The following is a 16,708-nucleotide window of genomic DNA, read 5'->3' as shown; positions in this document are numbered from 1 at the left end:
CCACCTACCCCCTGAGCAGGGACAGGTGGCCCAGGTGGCGTCTTTATTGTGTTTCAGGGTGCTGATGTGCACAGGTGTTGCAAGGAAGTTCGTAGGAAAAAGGTGTGGTTGGTGTGCATGGGGACATGGCAAACAGCAGGAGCTCTGGTTTAAAAGATGCAAGGGAAGAACGTGGTGCTGGCATGTGTCACCGCCTTGCCACTGCACAGGGAGGTGACATGGATGGCTGCAGCAGCAGTGTGTGTCCTGCTGGTTCCCAGGCAGGAGCTCTGTGCAGAGATCTCTGTGCCGGGAGGACTGCCACACTCAGCTCAGGGACCCAGCCCTGGCAGAGCTGAGGATGCCTGGAAGTTCCCTCAAAGGGCAATAAAGGAGTGAAAATCCAATCGCATATCGATATGTGCTCGGCAAACGTGTTCATGGAAACACACATTGTTCTGATCCCCGCCAGCCTCCTGCGTGTCTCCCTGTGCTGTCACTGCAGCATTCCATCCCCTCCGGAGTCTCCCGCTGTGCTTCACAGCCCTCCCTCTCCACGGGAGAACAGCTCCAACCCTCCCTGTCGTCTCCGCAGCCTGTGGCACGGCCAGTGTGACGACGGGGCAGCCACCCGGTGTCACTTTAGAAATGCGTCTGGCCGGGAGCCCTGCCCCGCCTCTGGGCACAGCGTCACCGCCTCTTCCTCTGCACTCAGGAGTTTCTATTTCCCCGGCTTGCCGCCCCGATCTCCGGCACGGGCAGGATGGCATCACCCATCTCGCAGAAGCTGGAGGAGAAGCTGGTGTGCTCCATCTGCCTGGAGCTGTTCAAGGTGCCCGTGACCTTGCCCTGCGGCCACAACTTCTGCAAGCGCTGCATCAGCGACCACTGGGACAAACAAAAGCAGGCGCCCGCCGGCACCGATGCGAGTTACACCTGCCCCGAGTGCCGCAGGGGCTTCGAGCGGTGCCCGGAGCTGGAGAAGAACGTCACGCTGTACAGCGTGGTGGAGCTGGCCCGGGACAGTGACGGGCGGGGCTCGGCCGCGGGCTGGTGCGAGGTGGCCCCCGCCGAGCTGTGTCGGCAGCACGGGCGCCCGCTGGAGCTGTACTGCCAGGACGAGCGGCGCTGCATCTGCTGCATCTGCACCGTCCGGGACTGCCAGCGGCACCGGCGGGTGCTCTTCGAGGAGGAACGAGCCAAAAAGCAGGTGGGTGACAGGGCTGGGGCTGTGGGAGAACAGGAGGTGTTGTGACAGCTCAGGCACGCACGACATCCACCTCCACCGCCCCCTGTCCTGCTGCAGGGACGTGATGTCCCTCTGTGTGCCAGACTGCCCAACCTCAGCTGGATGCCACCAGTGCCCGGCTGCTCCTTGAGAAACCAGGTGTTGTGAGGAGCAGCAGTGAGCTGGGTGAATCCAGCAGCACGAGATGAATGGTGCCATATGTATTTGTTATCCTCTCATCTAGAGGAAACAGCTAAGAAAGGGGTGAAAGGCACCACAAAAAATCACTTCTTTGTTATCCTGACACAGAGTCCCCTTCCCCAGCTGCCTCCTTCCCTGTTAGCCTTGTCCTGCAGCCCTGAGAGGTTCCTGGGGGCTGGGCGGACAGCACTGGGCTGTTCCACAGGATGTGCAACTGCACACAACTGGGAGAAATGACTGGATATGAAACTCGGTGCTCTGACTTGTTGCTATGTTCAGTCATAGGTTGCACTCGATGATCTTGGAGGTCTTTTCCAAGTATAACGATTCTGTGTTGGTGCCTCCCTTCACAGACCTTTTTGCAAGAATCCCTGGAAAAAGCCCAGGAGGAATCAGAGAGGATTGAGCTGGCAATGAAGGAGCTGGAGGTGCAAACACAGAGCATCAAGGTAACGCTGCAGCCTCCCTGTGCTGGCCTCTGGGTGGGAGTACACTGGTTCTCATGGCTCTTCCTGCCTAGGACTGCTCTGAGGAGTTTAAAGCTGGGATTCAGAGCAAATTCACCCATCTGAGGAAAGCTCTGGAGGATTTCCAGTGTCAGACAGTGGCCAGGATTGAACAAGAGCAGGGGGCAGCACTGGAGAGTGTGGACAAGAACTGGAACCTGTTGAAAGACCGCCTGGATGTCCTCGGCCAGCACAGGGAGAGGGCTCAGAGCCTGCTGGCCTGCCCTGACCACAGGACCTTCCTCCAGGTACCACTCTGGCATTGTATCCTTCCATTTGCTTGGGCCTGCACCCTTTTGATGACAGCAGAATCGTGTTCAACTCATTCCCACTGGGAATGCATCCTCAGTTTGGCTCAGGGATGTGATGGGGCTATGGGGAAGAGCTGCATTTTGGGGGTCCCTGAAAAGTTTTGTGGGCAGTGCTGGCATGCCCCTGTTGCCCATTGGGGAGACCTGGTGAGTGCAAATGGGTTTGCACAGTCCTCTCCAGACTGGTGCACAGTGTCTGAGTGTCTGTCCACAGGAATTCCCGCTGCTCCCACCTCTGGAGAGCCCAGAGGTGCTGGTGCCCGTGGAGTTTGATGTGGCTGCTGTGATCAAGCCCATCTCTGAGATCCTCACCAGCATCTCCAGGCTCCTGCTGGAGGACCTGCCTGGCTCTGTGGCCCCCAAAGCCACAGACTCTGCTGGCCAAGGTAACCCTCCTACTTTTGAAGGGCTCTGAGTCATCCTGAGCCTGGCCTGTGTCACTGCTGGGGACACAGCTGCTGGGCACAGGGGTGTGGGATGGGACACACATTTACTGCTCAGCAGATGAAGTGGGATGAGCTGGGTGGCCTCCCTGTGGCCCCTCCTTGCTGGGAATGCTGAACCATGGTGGCAATGCCTGCGCCCAGGTTTGGATACAATGGACTTCCTCGTCCCTCTCCTTTTCCTCTTCTTCCCATGAAGAAAGAAGTTTTTGGGTGGCATTACTCAAAATGCCTGTTCCCATCCTCCACAGGCCCAGTGCATCCCCAGGAGCTGGCAGTGAAGGCTGTGGCCCCTCTCCCCATGTGCCAGCTCCGAGCTGAGCTTCTGAAGGGTAAGGAGCACAGGGGGCTTGGAGGGACAGCACCTCACTGGGGTCCCCAGCAGGAACAGATGTCACCAAGCCAGGCTCCTTCCCAGGAGGAGGGTGGTTGTGGCTGCAGGGACAGGGGCTCCTTTCCTGGTTCTTCCAGTGTGTCTCCCTAAATGCAGAGAAGGATGCTGTGGATAGGCTGGGATGGGAGAGGACTCATTAGGGGGATTAGCAGCACCAGGAAGTGTTTTCCCATGGAACTGAGGCTGTCTGGTATTGGATCAGTCACTGCCCAGCATAGCATAGACCCTGTCCAGGGCCTTGCCTGCAGTCATTGCTCTCTATCCAGGGATATGGCCTTAGCCTTCCTAGCTAGAGTCCTTCATGTCCCCTTTCCTCCCCAGGCCCATCCCCCTCCTGTTTTTAGTAAATTCCTCTGTGCTCCTCTTCCATCTCCTCCCTGTTGGGAAGAAGGACAGGTAATGTTCAGGCCATGTTGGTCATGATTGCCAAGGAGACAATTGCTGCCTATGGGACCTGTAGGAATTCTTTCCATCAGGCCCCACAGAACATTCTTAGGGTTATTAATATGAACCCTGTGTTATTTATGGGCAGCAGGCAGAAGCCCAGCCAGCTGCCAGGCCCAGGTGTTGAGGGAGGAAGGTGGGGTGCTGGTGGTCAGTGAATGCTCGCAGCAGGAGCTATCACAGCCCATGCAGAGGGGAGTAACTCCCTGCAATACCATATTTTCTCACTAATCACCTGGTTTTCTCCTCCTCTCCCAGCCCACACTGGTATTTTTTGCTCTTAAAACCAAGCACATCCCTGCCAAAATGGCCACAGAGCCATTGTGGTCACAACAGCCACTCATTGATTGTGAGCTGGGTTGTGCAAGGACTGAGCAAAGTATCGTGGCTCAGTGCCTCAACAGCTATTTCTGGGCAGTTCCATTCCCTCTAGGGCAGGTATTGCATCCTCCCCACTCCCCTTCCCCTCCAAACAACCTGTTCCCTTGCATTTTGGGAGGCAGCCCCTACAGAATTCAAACCCCACCCCTGCTGGGAGGGCACAAAGGTCTGATGAAGCATTTCAGCCCCAATCCATGCCCTTGCTCTCCCCAGACCACCGCAACCTGACCTTCGATCCCCAGACAGCCAACAAGTACCTGGAGCTGTCGAAAGGAGCCCAGAAAGCCAAGCACAGTCCTGATGCTGTCCACGGGCAGGAGCAGGGCCCCCGCTTCGGGCCCTGGCAGGTGCTGTGCACGCAGAGCTACGGCCCCGGCCACCACTACTGGGAGGTGAAGATCTCCAGCCACTCCGTCGTCCTGGGGGTCACCTACCGAGGGCTCCCCCGGGAGCAGCAGCAGGGCCACAGGTCCAACATCGGGCTGGATGGGGGCTCGTGGGGGCTGCAGGTGAGGGAGGATTGTTACCTGGCCTGGCACAAGGGCCAGGCCCAGAAAATCCAGGAGCAGCTCTATAAGAACCTGGGGGTCAGCCTGGATTATGGCAAGGGGCTCCTCTCCTTCTACGGCCTCGGGGAGAGGACAAAGCTCATCCACTCCTTCCACGGTGTCTTCACTGAGCCCCTGTTCCCTGTGTTCTGGCTGTGTGAGGGGCGGGCGGTGACGCTGTGCCAGAGGGACTGAGCCAGAGCCACCACACTGAGCGCTAGGCACGCTGGCAAGTCCCAGGCTGGTGCCACAGTGGAGCTGCAGCTGAGGCTGTCATGGCACAGTGGGACCTCAGTGCTGAGGCAGGTGTGGAGTGCAGTGTTTTAACAAGGACTGATGAGGACAGACATGTAAATTAACCTGTTTGATTTGCATATGCAAATATCACACTAGTGACACACTGCAGGGCTGGAGCTCACCGTGGGAGCCTGTCCCTGCAGACAGAGCAAGGGAAGGGGGGATAAGCAAGGGGAAAAAATGAGATTTTCCTCTTTCTTCTATCCCTGCCAAACTTCCCAAACCTGGGGAAGGTTTGGGATGAGGGGGACCCCAGAGGCCCCAGCAGCACCAGAGGGAGGTGCTGCTATCACAGAGTGCTCTGAAACAACTCAGAGGGACCTCTGTGCTCACATGCAGGCAGGTCCTGCTGCCCCCAGCCCCTTCTTGGTTTCCTCTTGCTGTTCTCAGACCTGGCAGAGCAACTTTTCAGGGTTTTACGCTGCAGGTCTTTGTACTGCTTTTCCCAATAAAGCTCTATCTTCTTATCGGTTTGACCTTGCTGCTGTTGGGAGATGTGGGACCCAGCACCACTGGGGGTTGGGGGGAGCTGGGTACCCCTGCTCTCACAGTCATCCCTGCAGGGCCCCATCCCGCCCCTCCGTGTCCCCACGGGGCCTGTGACCAACCCTTGGAGTGACAGCTGGCACCAGAGCCAGAATGTGCTTTATTTACTGAAACACTGTGATAAGGAAACCTGGTTTCCTACTGCTGTGCTCCAAGGTTGATTTGGCACAGAAGAAAATCTAAAGTTTTCATTGATGTTTTTCCAAGGGTGAGACCGCAGGTCTGGCGTCTCCTCCTGCTCCTGTGGGAGTGCTGGTGAGGATTAACGGGGTGAAACTGGGCACTGGGTTCAAAGGTGCTGGGGGTGTGAATGCCCAGGGAATGAATCACATCATTTTTTCCTTTGGGGACAAAAAAAAAAGGATCAATCCTCCTCTTCAAGAACAGATGTGATTTGTCTTGTGCTTCCTGCTTCACTCGACACCTCCCTGCTTCTCCCAGCCCTGTCCTTGGGTGAGGCCTTGGGCCAGCATGCACCTGGGAATTTATCCAAGTCAAAAACTTGTCTGTGTATCCTGCACAGAAGGGGTTCAGAGACTTCATGAGGCAGATCTTCACTCTAAAAGCACTTCGGGGTCTCCCATCCCTCTCTGGTGCCTGCCACCAGATCCCAGAGGAAAAGGGGACAGTGGCTGAGCCAGGACCTGGGCACTGCAGCCCATTTTGGCCACGGGGAGGGCTGATGGAGGTCCATGGACACGAGGGCTGGCAGGAAAGCAGCCGGGGGCTGCACTGGGGGGGCTCAGGACCTTCTGTGTGGCCCCCGGGTGGGGTGCACCTGGGGAGCAGTGGAGTAGGAGCAGGTCCTAGAGGGGGAAGGAATGCTCAAGGGGAGCAGCAGATCCTTGTGAGGGGGATTGGAATGGGCTGGCAACAGCCTCCCCCGATGGGAGATGTGGGGAAGGTCAGCAGCTTCCCTTGGGAGCAGTAGAACACTGGGGAGGGTCCAGATCCCAGTGGGGCAGTTCCTTTAGGAGGGCAGCACATCCTCAGCAGGGTGACATCCCTCCCGGGGGCTGATCCCCCTGAAGGCAGCAGATGGGAGCAAATCCCATTCGGGGTGAGACCCTTCCCAGGAGGACGAGTGCCTGGGACCAGGTCCCGGTGTCGATGCTGTGGGTCAGCGTCCCGAGGACGCAGCAGCCCCTCCAGGCACGGCGGGGAGCGGAGCCCCGGCTGCGGTCGCGGGGAGGCGGAGCGGGCGGGCGGGGCGCGGCTGCCGCCCGCCTCCGCCGGGGCTGGGACCGGGGCCGGGGCCGGTCGGGGCGTTCAGGGATGGATGCTGCGCCCGGGAGCGCCCCGCCGTCCTCCGCGTTGCGGCTGGCGCTGGCGGCTCCGGGGCTGCCCGAGGGTCCCCTCGGCTGCCCTATCTGCCTGGACGTGCTGCGGGACCCGGTGACGGTGCCGTGCGGACACAACTTCTGCCAGAGCTGCTTGCAGGAGCTCCGCCAGCGGCCAGGCCCCCCCGACGGCGGCGGGGCGGGCGGGGCCGCCCGCTGCCCGCTGTGCCAGGAGCCCGTCCCCGCGGCCCTGCGGCTCTGCAAGAACCGCGCCCTGTGCGAGCTCCTGCCGCTGCTGGCGGCCGCCACCGGCGGCTCGTCCCCGTCGTCCCCGTCGTCCCCGGCCGCCGCGTCCCCGATGGCCCCGGGAGCCGAGGAGGAGGATGCTGCGGGGGAAGAAGGAGCGGTGGTGCTGTGCGATGTGTGCCCGCCGGGGTCCCGCGTGGCGGCGGAGCGGTCGTGCCTGGTGTGCCTGGCGTCCTTCTGCGGGGCGCACCTGGAGCCGCACCGGCGCGCCCCGGCGTTCCGCGCACACCGGCTGGTGGCCCCGCTGCGCCGGCTGGAGGAGGGGCTGTGCCCCCGCCACCTGCAGCCCCTCGACGGCTTCTGCCGCACCGAGCAGAGCTGTGTCTGCGCCCGCTGCCGCGCCCACGAGCATCGCGCCCACGACGTGGTGCCCCTCGAGCAGGAGCGAGAGCACAAGCAGGTGCGTGGGGTGGGGAGGGGCGCGGAGGTCCCCACGCGGGGGCTGCGCGGGTGGGACCCTGGTGTGGGGGTGTCTTCGGTGGTATGAGGTGCGGCATCCCTCGGAGGGGTTCATCCTGCACCCGCGTCCCCACGGGGAGCCCAGTCCCCGCGTGGGGTGTGTGCCGGTGCAGCACGGCGGAATGCCATGTGGGGGGATGCTGTACTCTCACCCCCCGGGGGATTCCACCCCAACATATGGACAGGGTGCTGCGCGATCAGGGAACCCCGGGGACTGGGACAGGATGGGCAGATGGGGACGCGTATCGAGGCAGAGGAGAGTGGCATCGCGTGGGGAGTCTTCCCGCTGCGGAGCCGAGCTCGCAATCCCGTGGGTGTAGGGCTGGGGTGAGGCTGCCTGGGACACCCCACTCCGGCCACCCCCGCAGTCCTGGGGCACCCGCCGTCTCCGTCTCGTTCCCACAGCTCCGTCAAGGCGGTTTTTCTGGCCGCGCTGGCAGCCTGCCCGACCGCCTCTCCCGCTCCCCCAGCCTTTTGTATCCTGCCGTTTTGGCAGCGGGGGTTTTTCCATCACTCCCATTCCCAGATGTGACTGAGTCACCTCCTAAACTCACACCCACGAGCCTTCCCAGGAGCCGGGGTTCCAATCCCAACGTGGTGCTGCCTTCCTGGGCATTGCTGCCTTCAAAGTGTGGGGCCTCTGTGGGGCTGCAGGCAGAGGGGAACTTGTGAGGCTCACGATATGATGGCATCTCGCATGGCCATGAGGCATTTGGAGACCTTGGGACAGTTTGCCTTTTCCAAGGAGGAGCGCAGCCCCAAGCAACAGCCCCAAGCCAGCTCCTACTCCTGATGGGCTGCTAGGATTGCGGGAAAACCCTTTTATCGGCATTATTAGTCATGAGGTGCCTTAAAATAGAAAGTGTGTGTAATCCCAGCCCCGAGGAGCTGTCAGACCTCAGCAGGCGCTGCTTAATGTCGCCTGCACGACCTCGGCCACCGCCCTGACGCTGCGGGCTGGGATGGAGGCACAGGGAAAGCACCTGTACCTGCTCCCCGGGCACACGCACTGCAGGGAGCAGGGCCAGGGGGCTGAGCATCCGCAGGGAGCTGTTGTGGCTGGGGAGCGCCCTCCTGGCTCCCGAGGGACCCGTCCTCGTGATGGGCAATAGCTGAGCCAACAATAGCGTCTCAGGAAACGCCGTGTTCAGAAGGTGCTTCCTTTGCAGCCCGTGCTCTGGAGCTGGTTTTGCTTTGCTCCTAAACAGAAACCTCCAGGGGACTCTGTGCTGAGTTTCTGAGTGCTCCAGGCCTGCCTTTCAGCTTCTGCACCAAACCCAGGTGGATTTTTCCCAGCCCTGGGTACTCAGAGCACTCAACTGCAGTTGTGTCTGATGGGTTTGCTTTCAAATTCGTTTTGTTTGGTTTTCACTGGGACCAGGGTGGGGAACATGGAGCTGAGTGATCCTTTCGTTTTCCAGCTGAGTGCGAAGGGATTTTTGCGGGTTGGATATTGCAGGGAAGGAAAACAGGAAAACAACTCATAGTTCCCCTTGCATCCTTCACCCGAAGCCTGGTAGCGAGGTCATGGTCAGAGAAGGGGTGTGGGTTGAGCTTAGGGAGAGGCTGAATGCCCTACGGCTCCCACTGGGACTGGGGATAAAGCTCGGTGTTTGTCCTTCATGTCTGCAGGCCCAACAAGGCAAATTCCTCAGCGATGTGGAGAATGAGCTGGAGGAGCTGGCAGTCACCATCGCCCAGGCCAAGAAGATGGTGGAGCTCATTAAGGTGACTCTGCAAAGGCTTTGCTCTGTTAGTGCAGCTCTGCTGGGCTGGGGGTGGAGGAGAAGGGCCTGTGAGATTTTGGGTGCATGGGGTGTAGAGACGGTGTTCACAGGAGCACCATGAAACAATGGTGATCCTGGCAGAGATCCCTGAGGATTCTTTCTCCTCATCTCTGCTAACACTCATGGCATCTCTGGTTGCTTCAGTTTTTAACATGGAAGAAGGAACAGGGCAAGGGCCATGCCAGGGCATCCTCTGGCTCTTGCACCTTCTCTCCCCATGCTCACGGGAGGGTTGTCTCCTTTGGCCTTTGTGCAAACACGTCACTTTCCTGCTTGGGGACACCAAATGTGGTGCAGCAGTAAGTGGCAGTGCCCAGCCAGGTCCCTTTAAAGCTGTGCTGTGAAGTGACCTGAGTTCTTGGGTGAAAGAGGTGATGAAGCGTCAGGGGGATTTCACAGAGCTGAGAACTGGCTGCTGGGCAGGGCACAAGGGTGGTCCTCTTGCACTCTCACCTGTGGGACCTGACCCCTCTCTCCCTGCACTCAGGGTGCTGCCACAAAGGAGAGGGAAAGGGTGGAGAAGCTCTTTGCAGAGGCCTCGCAGGTGCTGGCGACCTTCCAGAAGGAGGTGATGGGATTCCTCGAGGACGGGGAGCGCTCCATGCTGGGGGAGGCCGAGGCCGATCTCCGCTGGAAGGAGGAGAGACGGGCCAAGCTGGCACAGTGCAAGCAAAACCTGGAGAACGTCCCCAGCACCGACACTGTCTACTTCCTCCAGGTGGGATGGGGCAAGATGGAGCTGACAATGTTGTATTTTGGGGTTTTGTCCCATTTCCCATGGAGCTGGGGGCCAGGAACCCTGGGATGTGCAGGCTGCAGAATCTCACTCCTATTGGCACAGTCCTCTCCCCTCCCCTCTCACAGGGGGACCAGGCAGCCAAGATTTTCCCCTCCATTGCCCCCACCTCTGTCCTGTCTGTGACTCAGGAGAGGCTGATGTGCTGCCCAGAGTGGGTACCTGGGTGTGGGGGAGAGCAAGAGTTTGGGGTGCCCCCCTGCCTCCTCCAGCATCCCCCCCCACCGACAGCCCAGCAACAGGAGACATTTTAGGCAGGAGATGCTGCTCCATGTGAGGTGAGCATGGTCTGAGTCTGAGTTTGAAAGGGAGTGAAGAGAAGATGCCAGGAACACGTGGCCGGGAAAGTGCTCTCCTCCCTATGCTGTCCTTGGGCCAAGTCCTGAGAGCTGCCAGATCCCAAATCCTCCAGGGCCGGGTGGGGTTGTGGAACAAGAGACAGCTTTGGCTTGTTTGGAACCTCCTGAAACTCTGTCTTTTTTGGCTCAGGAATTTCAGGCCTTGAAAGTAGCCATGGAAGAAAACCTCTCTCCACCTCTGAGCTTCCAGAAAGAGCTGAACTTTACCAAGTGCACCCAAGCCGTGGGCGCCATGAAGGATGTGCTGTCCACTGCCTGCAAAAACCAGTGGAACCACTTGCAGGGGAAAGGAATTGACGGATTGAATTGCCAGGAGATGGAGGAAGGTTTGTGTTCACCCGGCCCCTCTGCCGGGATGGTTGTCTGTCACTTTCCCTCTTCCCTGCGTGGGTGGGAGGTGGCTGCAGGCTCCATGGCCCCTGTGAGCGCTGGCCTCTGTCCTTCCAGCCCTGGAAGCTGCTCAGCACGGGTTCCCTGCGCGTTGCACAATCCCTGTCTGGGCTTACGCCTCTTTGAGGTTTTGTGAATTTTTCCACAGAGACCGGAGACTGGAGAGGCAACAAACAGCCTGGGAGTTAGGCAGGGCCCTGTGGGAGGGGGCAAGTGGCCAAAGTGGCCTCCTGTGAAAGGGGACTCTTCTTCCCAGGACAGACAGTCCTCCTTATGGGGCAGGCTGTGAGCTCCTAAACATGCCAGGCTTAGAGAGCTGATGTGGCAGCTCTCTCCCATGCTGTCTCATTTAACCTGAGCTCTCTCCTTTCTCATTTTCTTGGATGCCCGTGGGAATTGCAGCTGGTTCCTTGCCCCGCTGCCCACCTCCTCAGGGTGACAAAAGTGGTGTCTGTCCTTTCCTGTGAGGGAGCCACTGGGGATGTGCAGGGGGAGTGGAGGTGCTGGCTGGGGCTGTGACAGCTTGGTGCCATAAGGGGCAGGGGACGATGCCCCAGTAACCCCTGTGTTGCTGGTTTGGTTCCTTTGCTGATGCAAACCCTCCTGTCCCTGTCTCCACAGCATTGGCTGAATCCCGATTTCCAGACAAGTCAAACAATCCTGCCTGCCTGGAGAGCCGTGATTATTTCCTGAAATGTAAGCGGGGGACTTTTGCTTTGGTGGCTGTTGCTAAGGCCCATCTTCCCTTTCCTCCCTCCTTCCCGCCTGCCCGGCAGTGCTGATCCAGCGACTGTGGGAGCGCTGCCACCAACAGAGGAAATATTGCTTGGCTAACAGAGAAGCCTGCTGGCTTTCCTGACAACAGTCATAGCCTGGTTAGGTGATGGGTTTTTTCCCTTGTCTGGGGTTCTGCTGGCGCAGCTGCCCCAGGGGGGCTGCAGGCGTCCCGTGTAATCCCTGCTGCCTTCCAGCCGTTGGCAAATTGGATCCTCTTTAAATTAGATCAGAGTTTGTGCATCTGCCTTGTTTTGCTGCAGGACCCTGGGCTGGCAAGGGTTGTCTGCAGCAGCAGAATGATAGGGATCACGCAGTGGTAGAGCAGAGTGAGGCAGGAGAGGCTGAGGCTGGAGGGTGCAGGGCTGGGCTTGAGCTCCCACACCCCACCTGTGTGTCCCCAGTCTTACAGGGGATATGGGGTCACCTACTGACATGTCCTTTGGGGACAAGATTTGCCTCAGTGGCACAGAGCAGCAAAACCTGGTCTTAAGGAGGGTGTGCTCTTCTGCTGGCATGGGACATGCCATGGTTCAGACTGCAATGCAGTTGATAGTGATCTATGCCCAGGGTTGTTCCCTGGAAGAACTTCCTTGGGCATCCCCTCTGTTTGGGATCTATCAGTGGTTCTCACATGGCCCCACTTGCTGGGGGTTGCCTGTTTATAGCTGTGGCATACCTGGCTGTTCTCTCTTCTTTGGGTCTCTCTCAACTGCATTTATCCGTGGTTACCTGAAATATGCTTTTATGTGAGATTTGCTTACCACCAGTCTGTCAGGCGGATTCTCCAATTTCTGGTATCACTGTTGAGCCCATCAAGCAGCCCCCCTGCTCTCTCCTCTGCAGTAACTTGTGTTCATCCTGCTTATGGGAGTATCAGCTCTTTCAGCCTTTCATTGACTGAAATTTGCCATGGGACTTAAAGGCAAGGGGGCAGAGTGATGGGAAAGGTCAGAAAGGATCATGCTCATCACCAAAGGCTGGGGCAGGGAGGATTTCTTCACATTTCCCACTGCGTGCTCACTTCTCCCTCTTGGCCCACACAGTTGCCTTCATCATCGACCTGGACAGTGACACAGCTGACAAGTTCATCCAGCTGTTTGGCACCAAGGGGGCCAAACGGGTGCTGTGCCCCATCCCCTACCCGGAGAGCCCCACCCGCTTCATCAACTGCGAGCAGGTGCTGGGTTTGAACCTCATGAACAGGGGCAACTACTACTGGGAGGTGGAGCTGATCGACGGCTGGGTCAGCATCGGCGTCATCGCCGAGGACTTCGACCCACGGGAGGCCTACAACCACGGGCGCCTGGGCAGGAACGACAGGTCCTGCTGCCTGCAGTGGAACGGCCAGAACTACGTGGCCTGGTTTGGTGGCTTCGAGTGCACCGTCCAGCAGCCCTTTTTCCACACCATCGGCGTCTTCCTGGAGTACTCAGAAAAAGCTTTAACCTTCTATGGAGTCAAGGACTCCAAAATGACCTGCCTGCAGCAGCTCAAGGTCTCTCCTTCAACCAAGGGGAAGCTTGACCCATTCCAGAACAAGATCAACCGCCAGTTTACCTCTCTCTTCTCGTGCAAGCTGAAGCCAGCCTTTTTCCTGGAGAGTGTGGACGCCCACCTGCAGATCGGGCCACTGAAGAAGGATTGTGTGTCGGTGCTGAAGCGCCGGTGACTGCCCAGGGAGAGGGGCACGGACAGACCCACAAAAGTCTCTCCTGCAGGTTGTTGCCACCTCTCTGACACAGCCCTGTCTGTCTGTCTGTGGCAGCCCTCCCTCCTTTCTGCACTGTTGGGGACCCAGGGCTGGATGAAGCCTCCTGATGGGCAGGGCTGGTGGCCAGGGTGGGGCTGGATCCGAGTGCCAGCTCTGCCACTGAGTGAGCTTGGGCAAGTCCCTGTGCTGCTCCCTGCCCCTTGGCTTCCCTTTCTGGACATCAGGGACTGCGACAGCCTTTCTTGGTAAAGTGTGCTGCTCAGAAGTGCCACATGGATTTGGAGCTGTGCCTTGGCCACCTGCCCAGTCCCTCTCCTTCACCTCTGCTTGCTGTGCCCCGGCAGCTTGTGCAGATGCTTTGTGCCTTATCTCAGACTCTGTTGCTGATGCTTTTTTAAGTGCTGCCTCATCGACACCTTCTGCATTCTCCTCATGAAGTGCCTTTGATGGAGCAAGCCCTGTGTGGACCAGGTGAACCCCCAAGGAAGATGTGGTCTCTTCCCTAGAGCCACATCACTGCTGTGCCCTGGCATGGGAGAGATGGAGCTCTGGGGAGAGGGATCTGGAGGAGTCTGGCTGGGTGCTGGGGTGATGCTGGGGTGATGCTGGGGTGATGCAGCACCTTTCCTTGCAGGGCTGCCCACCCATTAGTGCTGCAAATGTGAAACAAGGATCTCTGCCCTTGGAAAAGGAGAAACCTCCTGCTGAGAAGCAGCACCACTGAGCTGAAATTATGCCCCTTAGCTCAGAGATTTTTAAGTGGCAGAGGTGCTGTGAATATGTCCCAGAGATAAATGGTCTGGCTTAGTGTTCTAGCTGTGAGTGCCTGGATAAAGGTGCGGCATCAGTCAGCTACTAAATGACCCTTTGGTCTTTGGGAATAAGTAACAATTAACAAAAACTACTCTCAAGTGAGAGGGAACACTGTTTCCTTCAGGAGAGGTGGAAACTCGAGGCTGAGAGACAAAACTGCCAGTTCACATGTCCTAAGGGAGCTTTTTCAGAAGGAAAACATACAAATACTGCCTGTGAGGGCGGCACAGAGCAGCCCCTGTCTCAGCACAGTGTGCCTTTCCAAAACTTTATTTTTTCTAGCGTTATTTTGCTACCTACCTCCCAAAGCTTGCTTTACAGAACCGTGGTGCTGTGTAATGTACCCCTGGAGAGAAAATATAGAGTGTCAGGTTCTTCACTGGCATGAGTGAGTCAGGGATGATGCAACAACCGTCAGCAGGGATAATAAACAGCCCATTTAGCTAAATATATGATAAATATATATATATATATATATAGATATTTCTTTTTCCCCAAAGGATAAGCTGGAAATCATAGTGCTATATTCAAGTGGAGCCAAGGGAAAAATGTGAACATGAATAAAAGGCACGCACAAAGCTGGGAGGTTTGAAGTTAAAGCCATGGTTACATGTAAAACAACATTTACGTGCTGAGGTTCAAAGAGCTCCTTTACTGTGACTCCTTTGCCAGTGCTGCCAATTTCTGCTGGTGCAGAAAGACCTGCCAGTGCCCTGAAAATTAGGATATTTGAGTGGATGAAGGGTCTGAAGGCAGCCACCCCTTCTCCGGGGCAAGGCTGGTGAGTAAGTTTGGGAAGGGACTTGCTGGGATCTGTCTGCAAATTCCTCCTCCTCCTCCTCCCCTGCATGAGGCGACTCCGAAACTGCTGCGAGCAGTGGGGAAAAGGAACAGTAGGGCTTCCAGAATGAAATCTTCAGCTGAAATCTTGGCCTTTCCTGGCCGGTGGGAATGCTGCCCAGACTTCTGTCCGGATGGGAATTCATTCCCTGCATCCTGAGCTCCAAAACCCTCTTTGTTTGGCTGGCGCCAGCGGCCCCTGCAGAGCTCAGCCCTTGCACGAGATGTCAGCAGTGACACAGAGCAGGCGTCGCTGCTGCTCTGTGCACGGGGCGAGAATGTGGCGTCAGGAATTCCTGATGGAACGAGAAAGGTAGAGCTGTGCCGCAGCCCGTGCGTGGTCACATCCTGGGACGGACGAGGAAGGGAAGGAACCTTCATCTCTGCAGGAAGAGATCTCCCATGTGGGCCCACGTCTGCGCCCCAAATCTCGTTTATTCAGGCTAAACTCCCACAGTTTGCAGCGAGGAGTTTTGCCAGAGTAAACACAGCAGATCTGGGTCTTTGCCCTGTTTCGTTTCGCCGAAGGCAGATTGATTGCTCCAAGGGGAAACTCACGCTGGAGCCACGCATCCCGCCCTTCTCCACTTTCCCAACGCACAGACACAAACCTCTGACCTCCTCCAGGGCTTGGGAGGCTCGGAGAGAGATCCTCTCTTTCCACCCTGTCACCACGTGGCAGCAGCTCAAGAGGGCGCTGGGGTGTCTGGGCACGATGTGGTTGTGCCACTGCTTTGGGTGCATTCATGAATGGGGCTCCTGTGGGTGCACCGCAGCTGGGAAGTGCTGCCCAGCCCTCTCTTTCCTGCTGCTTGCTTTTATCCTGGTTGGGAGTGCTAAAACCCCTCTCGGTTTAGGGATGATTTACAGTAGGAGCAATCTCCTCGGGAGCTGGGTCAGAGTTTGCTCTGTGCTGCCAGTAATTTGGGCTGTAAACTGTAAACTGCACTGCGCCAGCTCTGGGTCCCCGATTTTGCTGCAAACAAGGGGTTAAATGCAGGGTGAGATGAGATGAATCGATAGCACTTGGCAATTTAAACAGCCTTTCCCTTGTTCCCTTGGGTTATTTCTGCTGTCATAGAGTGTTCCTCTTTTTAATTAGGATTTTTTAAAGTACAGTAACTGTAGGGTGTTTTACAGTGTGTGAAAAAACTGTAACAGAATAATATAATGGTGTTAGAGACTATGATTTGACCATTAAATATGATACAGTCATTGCCCTGGGTTGTCTTTCCTTTAAATACCAAACCATTTGAGTTGTCCCATTATCTCATGTTTATTTTTCTGCGTCCTGTACATCTGGAGTAAAATAACACAGATTTTATTTTCCAAGTGTGTCCAGGGGAATTCTGCCACATACACATTTGTATTGTAAGAGGAGCGGAAGAACCTTAAAATCCAATAATAATTGTCAGCCCTGGGCAATTCAAAACAATGAATTGTCTCAGTTCTCCCTTCTATGTCTGTCCTCATCCTACAAATAAAAAAGATTATCAGATTAGGTATTTCGTCCTTCGTGTTTTCAAGTTTTAGAGTATAAATTTCCAAGGTTTTCTCTGTGATGAGGAGGTTTAGAGCTTCACACACACACACTGGCAGTTACAGCAGCATCTTTTTAAAGTGAAGGCTGCTTTTCTTAATCCCAAATGTCAGCTGGAGGTAGGATAAAAATGTTATTTGGTGAGCCTTAGTTCATGCAAGGTGCCAATGCTCCATCTGGGCCTTTCAGTACAAGCTGAGTGGATTCTGCTCCTGACTTTAATAGGAAAAGAATCAGAACTGTTTGTTATGGCTGTTTCTTAAAAGGGAAACTTACTGCTTATTGAAAAAGCGGATATGAAAAGCACAAACCTGTTTATTTCTTGCCAAGAAACCGTACAGATTATGTCACTGCGTTTATTTAAATCTGGTT

General features: G+C 56.7%; 2 protein-coding genes across 2 annotated transcripts; both read left to right on the top strand.

Moving 5' to 3' along the window:
* The first annotated feature begins 520 nt into the window (after nt 1-520).
* Nucleotides 521-5,183, top strand: TRIM65 (tripartite motif containing 65). Its single transcript, XM_066200529.1, has 6 exons — nt 521-1,189; nt 1,762-1,857; nt 1,929-2,162; nt 2,440-2,611; nt 2,920-3,000; nt 4,101-5,183. Exons 1-6 carry the CDS (start codon nt 743-745, stop codon nt 4,628-4,630), a joined length of 1,560 nt encoding a protein of 519 aa, XP_066056626.1. The 5' UTR covers nt 521-742; the 3' UTR covers nt 4,631-5,183.
* Nucleotides 5,184-6,553: 1,370 nt separating this feature from the next.
* TRIM47 (tripartite motif containing 47) lies at nt 6,554-16,011 on the top strand. Its single transcript, XM_066200557.1, has 6 exons — nt 6,554-7,264; nt 8,956-9,051; nt 9,598-9,828; nt 10,396-10,591; nt 11,277-11,351; nt 12,476-16,011. Exons 1-6 carry the CDS (start codon nt 6,554-6,556, stop codon nt 13,099-13,101), a joined length of 1,935 nt encoding a protein of 644 aa, XP_066056654.1. The 3' UTR covers nt 13,102-16,011.
* Nucleotides 16,012-16,708: the final 697 nt, after the last annotated feature.

This window comes from Chamaea fasciata, unplaced genomic scaffold (genome assembly GCF_029207755.1).
Source record: "Chamaea fasciata isolate MVZ Bird 193981 ecotype frontalis unplaced genomic scaffold, bChaFas1.0.hap1 SCAF_19, whole genome shotgun sequence".
NCBI classification, from domain to species: domain Eukaryota; kingdom Metazoa; phylum Chordata; class Aves; order Passeriformes; family Sylviidae; genus Chamaea; species Chamaea fasciata.
This window is presented reverse-complemented; position numbering and strand designations above follow the sequence as displayed.

Excerpts from the sequence above, each read along its gene's own strand:
- TRIM65 (XM_066200529.1), top strand. The coding sequence starts at position 743 with ATGGCATCACCCATCTCGCAGAAGCTGGAGGAGAAGCTGGTGTGCTCC. Across the intron at positions 1,858-1,928 it reads TGCAAACACAGAGCATCAAG|GACTGCTCTGAGGAGTTTAA; the intron begins GTAACGCTGCAG and ends CTTCCTGCCTAG. Across the intron at positions 2,612-2,919 it reads CACAGACTCTGCTGGCCAAG|GCCCAGTGCATCCCCAGGAG; the intron begins GTAACCCTCCTA and ends CATCCTCCACAG.
- TRIM47 (XM_066200557.1), top strand. The coding sequence starts at position 6,554 with ATGGATGCTGCGCCCGGGAGCGCCCCGCCGTCCTCCGCGTTGCGGCTG. Across the intron at positions 10,592-11,276 it reads TTGCCAGGAGATGGAGGAAG|CATTGGCTGAATCCCGATTT; the intron begins GTTTGTGTTCAC and ends CTGTCTCCACAG. Across the intron at positions 11,352-12,475 it reads CCGTGATTATTTCCTGAAAT|TTGCCTTCATCATCGACCTG; the intron begins GTAAGCGGGGGA and ends TGGCCCACACAG.